This window comes from Scleropages formosus, chromosome 19 (assembly GCF_900964775.1).
Source record: "Scleropages formosus chromosome 19, fSclFor1.1, whole genome shotgun sequence".
In the NCBI taxonomy this organism is placed as follows: Eukaryota; Metazoa; Chordata; class Actinopteri; order Osteoglossiformes; family Osteoglossidae; genus Scleropages; species Scleropages formosus.
This window is the reverse complement of record NC_041824.1, coordinates 13,342,511-13,352,440: the sequence shown is the minus strand read 5'-3', so window position 1 is coordinate 13,352,440 and position 9,930 is coordinate 13,342,511. Positions and strand designations below refer to the sequence as shown.

Genomic DNA, 9,930 nt, shown 5'->3' with positions numbered 1-9,930 from the left:
AGACAGTAAAGGGCACCTTTGTATGAAATCTTCAGTTGTTTCAAAAACATCAAAATTTATGGGTGATTCCAAACATTTGAACACGAGCATATATGTACGAGCAATTGTTGACTTCCATAATTTCTGAAGTGCAAGAAACAAAGTATGGACTGTGGAATCTGTAATGACCTGTTTTTCCCAGCACACGACAGCACCTACTGACACACATGTCAGCATTCACCAGCTGTAGGACTAGGGAGTGATGTGTGTCCACTACTGTGACACTTGACCCTACTTAACTGCTGAGCCCCTAGAGCTGAATGGCCTAAACAGAGTGGCAGTCATCATCAGCAAAACCCGAGCCGGTGTGGTTTGAGAAGTGTAAGTGTGAGACTCACTGTAGAGCAGTCCACACAGACTACTCTGGAGTTCCAAACAAGGGTGCCAAAAAACACAAAACACCTACAGCATAGAAGAACACATCATCAAACATGGCCACAGGCTGCAGTCCATGACGGGACAGTTAACCCGCTCACATTTGTGCCTGCTTTTACTGCCGTCCTCGTCCACAGCTCCATTACAGCTCCGCACTGATTCAGATTGATGACCCGGGAGCAGGTGGACACACATTAATTACAGGGTTCCCTTTGCAGCGGCGAAGCTTAAACAGCCCGCAACCCCCAACAAGGTCAGTCCAACAACAGTCTGTGTAAGCACCTTATTGCACCCAGAAGGACAGCCACTTTTAAAATACAAACACAAAGAAATGTGCAGCACAAAGACAATGAAAGTCTTCTTCTGGAACATCGCAATTTCGCTTTTCATTATCATGCCAATCTCAAAGCACAGGTCGGGCCGAGACACACAGAGCCCCTATGTACCTTTGCCTTCTATTCGGATAACAGAAAACTAAGCAAAGTGAAAATATGTGCTGGTGTCTTGTGGAACTGCGAAGTCTAAGGGAGGTCAAAGGACACCACTGAGGCCATCAAGGGGTGTGAAACCAATAACTGGAGCTCCACAACCAAGTGATAAGCTGGGGGGAGGTGAGGGGTTGCTGCCATTTGCCCCAAATGGGTGAGCACAGCTGAAACTGGAGTGATGTGGCCATCTGAGTAGAAAAGCTCCTTAGTGGAGCTCTTTCCTGTCCCTCCAGATAGGATGCTTTCAGCTGGGACAGGAAAGGGTTATTGTCAAGGTTCCACTCCACCTTTGGCTCATCAGAGGCATTGCCATGGTAACACCATACCGTGTTGCTGAGGAAGACACAATGGGCTGGTTCCACAAGTATTTCTCTAAACCATCTCTGAGACTGAGCTGCTGCTTATGTATGTGGAAATGTCTTGCATGCAACTACGTATGTTCTGTGTATGCTGTGACAATGTACGTTAATCCAATGTTGCGTTTGCACTGAGGCACACCAGGAGAAGGGCTGACTTCAGAGAGCACTGAGAAAGTGACCATGCAGTCGTCTCTGTAGGGGATGTAAGCGCAACAGAGAACACACAGGAACCCTTTTGGTGGTGACATAAGAAATATAGTGCACACCCATATGTTATGTACTGGTCTGGATAAACCTCATGTAACACTGCAAGAGCTCACAGCTTTTGGTTCTGGAAACTCTCAGTCGGCTGCTTTGTGGAGGTTCGACCCCCAACTGATGTGAAACCACACCTTTATAGATGGCACTGAACAGCACACAGACCAAACCTCCATCAAAGTGAGTCCACACCAGGACATGGTTTAATGAGACCATCTGAGACACAGGACATATCTCCCAGAGTCCATCATTAAAATTCAGGTTACTCATGACAAAAAGAAAAAAAAAAAAAGAAATATAAACAAAAGCCCTTTTCAGCCTTTGCCAAGGTTGTGTTGCAGCGCAACTTCAAAACAAATCAAGATGAAGCAGTGAAGGAAACATGCTGCTGCCGGTGAGGTGCTCCTCCTGGCACAGATGAGGTACGGATCCAGCCGAGGCAGGTTCGAACGCTCCCAGGGAGCCCCTGACTGGCCATCTTCTTCAGCCGTGGTTCACCAGCATGTTCTGCGCACAGAGAAACAAACAGCCGTCACCCCGAGGGCCAGGATGTGCCCTCGCCAGAGGAGAGCTGGAGCGGCTCTGTCAGACTTGACAGAACTCGCGCGTGAAAATGGAAAAGCAAGACGAGAGGCAGGACAACACAACGGGAACACGAAGCCGTGCTGCAGCCGGGCCGCCGCACCCTGCTTTACACCGATGAACCAGTGCGGCGCATGGTGCCATTTCTCAGCTGCATCATTAATGCCCACAGAGATTAATGATGTGGCCACATCAATACCCAATTGAAAGGATGTTGATAGCACTAAGCCAAGTCCGCTGTGCCACGGACAAACATCAGTCTCGGCAATAAAGCCAGCCTTGGCGGTTCACTGTAGGCTCTATGCATCCAGGGGGAACGGGGGAGATAAATAACCCATGTAAACAACTGCTCCATGTCAACGTAATGTACGAGGTCTCTTTGGCCTGCGACCAAAATGAATCAAAACCGGTGAGGGTGCAGCGCTTCTAGCTGAAGGTATTGCAAGAGCAGCCAATGATATTACACTACACAGACTCAATATTTTAAGGACATTATCTCAAATTAAAAGAATTCCCGCAGGAGATGTTCTACTCAAATTATCAAAGGTTTACAGTTTAAAAAGCAAATAACCTGCAGAATCAATGACACAATTGCGTGCCATAATTCTTAACACAGTCTCAGTGATGCTCCATGTGTGTACGTCTGGCTGTTATAGGCCCCACAAACATGCGACACACTCGCAGCCATAAATGTCAACTCCAAAGACTCCTCGATAAAATCACTACTGTCAAAATGTCCTTTTTACACCTCTTCAGTTATGCTCAAATTGCTCCAGTGCGGGCCAAGCAGGACGTGTCGGCTTCCCGCCACTGTTTTAAAGGGAAGACATTTGTGTTCCTGAACTGGGATGAGCGTGAGTGTAAGCGGAGTGACCCCCCATTGAGCACAGCTGGGCTGGGAGCATCACAAGGTTTTTTGTTCAGCCCACTGCAATAACTTCTGGAAAGCGGCAGGGCGAAAAGGTCCAAATGCTCCACTGAAAACTTGAACCAGGATAAACCCAACACTGAAAGGCACTGTACATCTGCAGGTCCATATCTGTAGTCCTCCTGGTGTTTCGTACAAACAGGACTAAGTGTGTGAAAACAGACAGTGGTGTAGCAGATAGAGCTGCTGCCTTCAGATCCAAAGGCTGCAGGTTCAAATCCCACCTGCTATTTCAGCACCCTTGAGAAAGGTACTTACTTTGCACTGCTCCAATAAAATTACCCAGATGTATAAATGGGCAAATCACACTGAGCTGCTTTGGAGAAAAACATCAGCTAATTGCATAAATGCTGCAGTCACCCTCTTCCTGCCTGTGCATGTGTTGCACATGCTGCTATCACAGTACTTCTGAAAGCTGTGTCCTTCTTAGGCTTGTGCCTCTGTTCAAATGTGGCGCTTGAGATCATTCCTCACCAGCACATGTGCGCTTGTCGCATGCAGAAAACAACAATTTGCTGGGGAAAGATTGAAGGCATTATGGAACATTACTGACGCCAGCGGTTTTCAGGGCCCCTAATCGCAAACATCTATTTATGAGGCGGCAGTGGAGAGACTGTCGAAGGGGGAGATAGCAGTGGATCTGATTAGGAGAATCAGCCGTTGTCTGGAGCTGTTAATGAACACGTAGTCTGGGGAGGTCTGAGTGATGGCGCTGCCTCCGTGGCATGGACCGAGACTCAATTACGGAGAAATATCGCAACCTGCCCGCTAGCCAGCCGCTTGACCTCAGCTCCCCATGCCGGGGCCTGGCGGGAAGCGGGGCGGCCCTGTCGGCAGGAGGCCGGGGGCGGGATTGAAGATTCCCTCTGGATCGAACATAGTTGTGGGTGCTTCCAAGCCTCAGATGATTGTGTGTAAGGGGAGGGAGGGAGGTTCATGATGGCTGCAGCTGTGAGGACGATCACCACTTGCTCCCTCGTGACTGATGGGGAATCAGAGTAGGGGGGGACTTCCTACACACGATGCATGAAATAACAACGCCCCAGGAGTATCTTTCTGGGCTCCCCGAATGGGTGTCGTCACACGGGATCCTGTAGATTTGCGGTTTGGAGCCGACAATCATCCTCTCTCCTCTGTCTCTAGATGCAATATAAGAGCAATCAGGGTGTTGTTCTGGCTGTTGTGCCTCTAGGTACCGACAGCTGGATGGGAGCACGGTGGGAGCACAGACTGCCGCCAGCCCCTTCTTGTTGGCACTGCAGTCTAGCCGAAAGGTCAACAAGAGACCTGCCTGCAACCGCTGTGCCGTGACCTTTCTGCGGTAATCCATCTGGGGGCCGGCCTGGGAAGGTGGGGGCTGGGGGTCCACCAGTGTAATCAACATCCACCAAAGGTCAGGATCTCTAATTGCCAGAGTGCACCAGGAGGAGGAATTACTGGATCGGCGATCGGCTCGCGCCGCACTGAGAAATAAAGGCAAACAAAGGCAGTCTGCTCCATGTTGGGGCTCAGGGCCACCCGCTCCCCTCCCCACACAACCCATCTATTCTCACACTGCGCTGCCCCAAGCCTCCTTTCTTCACTAAAGCAAACCCACTGAATTCGCTGACAATCAACGTCGTCCCTCTCGTCGCTGCCAACGACACGCTGTTTGGGTACGCGGACGTCGAGGGCCGAACTGCTTGGGGAAGGCCGGTTGGGCGGGAGTGCCGCTCCACCCTCAGCCTGTGCCTCATTAGCGGCAGTCCAGAGCCGGCGCTTCAGAGGCACAGCTGGTCGCTGGGGTGCATCGAGAGGGCATGCGGCGGGGCCCTCTGTGTGTCCCTAGGCGGTGGGCTGAGCACAGCGAGAGCGAGGGTGAGGGTGAGAGAGAAATAAGTACTGGAGGGCAAGAGCCCGACAGACGATGGTCTGGTTTTGACTCCAAACTAAATAAATATTTGATCAAGGCCAGCAAACTTCCAATTACTGCGCCTTTGGCCGAGTCTGGAGCAGAGCAGTTACAAAACCCACAGCATCTCGCTTACAAGCTGCCCGCAACTGAGCCCTCACTCTGTCTCTCATACACACACGCAAACAAAAACAAAGGCACAAAAACCCAGCCTTTGATGTCTTTGTCTCGGACTTGTGAGTGCACGAGCGCGCACACACACACACACACACACACACACACACACACACACGCACACACACACAACTCTCAGAGAGCACATCTCTCTTGCTCTCGCACAAATACCCAGGAAACACACATCTACTCTTGCTCAGGAAACACACGTAGTCGCACAGAAAACACACAAAGTTGCGTGCGCTTGGAGACCAGCGGTCGAGAGAGATTCGGGAGTGAAAATGGATTCGTAAATGGCGGGAAAAGGAGAAGCACATGGAAATCCGCTCCATACGGTATGAAAGGAGCCCCTTAAGCCCACCATGAGGTATAGATTACACACGGAGGCTCAGGCCATGCTCCATTACACGCAATCAGCAGCGAGCACAGCACGTGGAAAATCGCCGCGCTTCGCCTTGCTTCTCCAAACACCGTGTTCATCGTATCACCTGTCCCTCCATCTGCAAGTGTAAAAGTCAAGAACAGCTGGAATTGGACTAGTCCAGCCGCTGAGATTAGTCAAAGCACTAAACGCAGAGAAAATCTCTCTCTCGCTCTCTTTTTTATTTTTTTTAACCACACATGTGAAGTAGGGAAGGTGTGCATGTGCCCTGATAACAGATAGCAGAGCTTCACATTCCATATCGAACACAACAACACATTGCTTGGCAGCGAAACGGCTACAGGGGAGAAAATACAGGTGTGCCTAAAGGAGATCGCAGCCATGGCTGCCTTGTATAAAAAGTGCCATAAAAACGAAATAAGTTATTACATACTGGTGCTGCAGCGGCCTGGACTCTATTAGCTCTTTGCCAGCGGTAGGCAGTTTCAGTGCACCTCATGGCCAATAAATTCACATATTTGTTTACCAAGGTGCGCTCCACTTGCCATCTTTGAATCAGCAGAGGCGACTTTCTGAGCACCGTAATGACTTGCACAGTTACACACTTAAATGAAAAGATACATTTCAGTTGCAGATGGTATCTGGAAACAGCAGGTCTTAGGTTAAAAAGAAAAAAAAGCTTTGTAATGTAGTTAGTTTGTAAGTAATGAAAATACAGCTTTTTAATTTAACGGATACAAAATGTTTACTTTTCTACACTGTGCAACCTAGCAAAACACACACACACACACACACACACACACACACACACACACACACACACACACACACTGAAACTGCTTGTCGTGAGCAGGGTGGCAGAGAGCCTGAGCCTAATCCGGCAACACAGGACGCAGGGCTGGATGGGGAGGGGACGCACCCAGGACGGGATGCCAGTTTGCCGCAAGGCACCCCAAGCGGGACTCGAACCCCAGACCCACCAGAGAGCAGGCACAGGCCAAGACTGCTGCGCCACCACCCCCAATTAATTCATATTTTTGGTTATTTGATATAATTTTTGAGAGTTTAATTTTTTAAACAGATCTTTCTAAATGCCAAACGAAAGTGGGATGCAGGTTTCATTTTTCTCTACTAAAGGCAAAGACTCATGGCAAACAACAAGAGGGGTGACAGCTTCTCTGACAGTTCTCCATCATTCACTTGGCAGCACCTGAGGACTCCAACATGGAAACACAATCGCCATGGATACAGCACTGATACTGGACAGCATGTAACATCACAGCAGTACACACATCCTGGGATAGGGATGACAGTTGTCTTGACCAAATTGTGTGTGTCACTAGTCACAACAAACTGTGTGTGTGTATGAGAGTGAGAGAGAGAGTGAGGTACATGCACCCTGGCAGAGTTCAGCACCATGGACAGCACATCTCAAAGAGACAGGATTCTCCCCACATCGATCCACATTGAGACGGGTTCTGCTAACACTGTAGATGCCAAGACCTATAGCTCCTCTCTGTAATCCCTGTCAGTTCCCAGCTAACTGTACTCTTCACACACACACACACACACACACTTGCAGCAGGTAACAGTGGGGAGGGCTGTTGGTTCATGTCCTGTGTTAGAATCTCACTTCTGCTCTATTAGCTTTAAATTCGTCCGGAACTGCTGTACAAATGGGTAAATCAGAGTAAAGCTGATCATTTAATACTGTCAGTCACTTTAGGCAAAGGTAACAGGAAAAATGAAGGTTCATTATAGTTTAGTTAATTTATATAGTTTCACTGTAGGAATTCATTGTGTTCCAGATTGCTACCACTAGGACACAAACATGCCACCTCTAGGCCATCAGCAGAGCCACGATTCCCCAAACCACAAATTCACTACCTGTGATCAGTGGACACTCTCTAAGCAGAAGGGAAATGAATCCTGGGCTTCAGGATACACTTGCTGGACTCCATCAACACAGCTGGCAAGACGGCGACTTGGCAATCGATACTCCGCACTTCTCAACATTTGGCAGACGACCAGTGACACAGTGAGATAAAGAGGAGCTTTCACCTATATTCTCCAGCATTGACTTTTTTATTGCCAAACATTAATTAATTAGTACATGGAAAAAAGAAGAGTTCGAAGATGCCATTAGTGTGACACCATATATCTTTTAAAAACCATACGGCACACATGAGCGTGTTGCAGTGATGCCCCTGCTTGTTTGGCACAGACGTGGTGTGATAGATGCAGCACGAGCATCATCCAGAGGAGCAGGCCAAGGGCTCCGAGTGGCACGCAGGCTGCTCTGCTCTTTGGCCTGGGCTCAGCTCAACTGGAAACACATCCTGTCTGGTATTCCTGGCGTTCAACTGGGTTTCGCAGGCGACTGCGGTGCTCTCGGGCTGCCTGACACTCATAGTGCATAGTGCGCGTGCGCGTGCACGCGCACGCACACACACCCACACCCACACCCACACACACACACACACACACACACACACACACACAGGAGCCACTAGATGTTAAACATACGAGATCTATAGTGGTCGCAGTACCTGCCCTCTCCAGCCGGGGGCACAATTCTCTTCAAACCCCAGCAACACCCCACTGGTAGGTTATGCTTTTCCATGTCTCACAGGCTGTAGTTATCATGTATTTATCAGAAAAGCAGTGAAATTGTCTCCGTTACAGAGCAGTATTATATCGCTCCCGCGCTTCATGACACAAGTTCCAGTTTTGTGCGCTTCCTCAGCTGTCTTCCAGCAGGACACAGCTGGATGGCCTTAATGGCAGTTTGGACCGGCTGCCACCCGACTCCATGCCAGCATGTGCATCCTGGGTGCTATGGATGGCAAACACGCGTTCAAGTCTTGGCCGCCCGGACTGCGCACATGAGCGCCGGCACCACACGGGAACCGTCCCCCTTCAGACTGCGACGCAGCAAAAACAGACAGACAAAGGTTTGGATTAAGCGCGAAATCGCTGCCCACTGAAAGCCCGTTTTTTGGGTCCCGCAGTCTGGGTTCACGCAGTCCGCCGTCATAATGGAGCGTAAGTGAGCAGACGGCGCACGGCGGAGGAAAGAGCTTTTGTGAAGGTCGCTCAGATCCCCCTCACCCTTTGCGTTTGTGTCCGCTTTCCCTACCCCCTTCGCACCCAAAGTGACATGCTGTGGAACCTCTCGCTGGCCCCATCTGGGCTGAGCTGTGGACGAAACCCCACGCTGGTGCTTGAAAGCTCCTTGACGTCTTTGTAGGCGACACTTGTAGAGACAACAATAGAGGCCGAGGAGAAAGAGGCGAGAGAACGCAGGACAGTCTCACAAAGAGAGAGAGAACTGCTCAGATGCAGAGGGGCTCCTGTGGGCTTCCTGCACTATGTGTTTGGACAAACGGCCATGGCTGGGAAATAATTAAACTGCAGCAAAGTGGACGAACCCCCAAGGCGCTCTAGTTATTTTACAGGCAGCAGAAGGTTGCACTAATGACTAGACCAGGTGGAAGCACCTAGAAACGACAAATACTCAACACTGCCACTGCAGCCCTAAAAACACTCTACACACTGTAGACTTTCCGTTCCACACACATTAAATGAAACAGTGAAACGGTACGGCTTCTCGCAGCTCCTGGGACACAAGGCACATCTGCATGGGTTTCGTCTGGGCGCTCTGGTTTCCTCCCACAGTCCAAAGACATGTTCCGAGTGAATTGGTGCTGCGTATATGAATGGCTGAAAGGGTGAGTGACACTGCCCTGCTGTTTTGGTAGGTCATTGTTTCATCAATACGGATAGATATATCTAACAGTGGACAAAGGTGTCAGATACGTATGAGTTAATAACCACTGTGAACTGCTTTAGAGAAACGTGTCATCTAAATGAATAAATATTATGTAAATGAAGCAGTATGAATCCATGTGAATTGCTGTACGTGGCACTGTGTTTGGAAAGCTTCAAGTTCGAATCATGACAGCACAAGGAAGAAAGGGGTAAACACCCAAAATACAGGTTGACAAATGTGCGACGAAAGAGCCGCTAAACTGGAAGTGATCTCGATGTCCGTCACTGCGCCATGCTGTCACACCACGCTCCACTCGATCAAAGAGCGGCAGCGCGAGCGACGCTCTCCAGAACATGCCCTTCATTGCACGATTAATGGCACCAATACCAGGGGAGAAGGTATTAGAGTCCTCTGCTGAGCTCACTGTCACACTTGTTCTGGTTCAAAGCAGACACCAGCGGTGCCCTTGACACAAGAACCCTCCTCCCAATGCCCAGGAGTCCCAACAAACTTGAGGCCTTCATCTCATTGTCAGCAGTTAGGGGGTACCCCCCCACCCCCCACAGCTTTAAATCCTCAGACACCAGCGCATCTCATAGCGGGACACTTCAGAGACACAGCTCCTCCTTCAGCAGAGACGGGCTTCCTTGTGTCAGTCCATCGCGGGACATTGCTGCACTTT

General features: G+C 49.7%; 1 protein-coding gene across 2 annotated transcripts in view; it reads right to left on the bottom strand.

The window, feature by feature from the left end:
* Positions 1-916: 916 nt before the first annotated feature.
* LOC108939091 (MICOS complex subunit mic25a-like) overlaps positions 917-9,930 on the bottom strand; it is a 63,166-nt gene continuing 54,152 nt past the window's right edge. Inside the window, exon 8 of one of the 2 annotated variants that reach the window (XM_018760216.2) lies at positions 917-2,026. In XM_018760216.2, coding sequence (XP_018615732.1) covers positions 2,003-2,026 — 24 coding nt within the window. In that variant the 3' untranslated portion in view covers positions 917-2,002. The remainder of the gene's footprint in view (positions 2,027-9,930) is intronic. The other variant, XM_018760215.2, reaches the window with a different exon arrangement.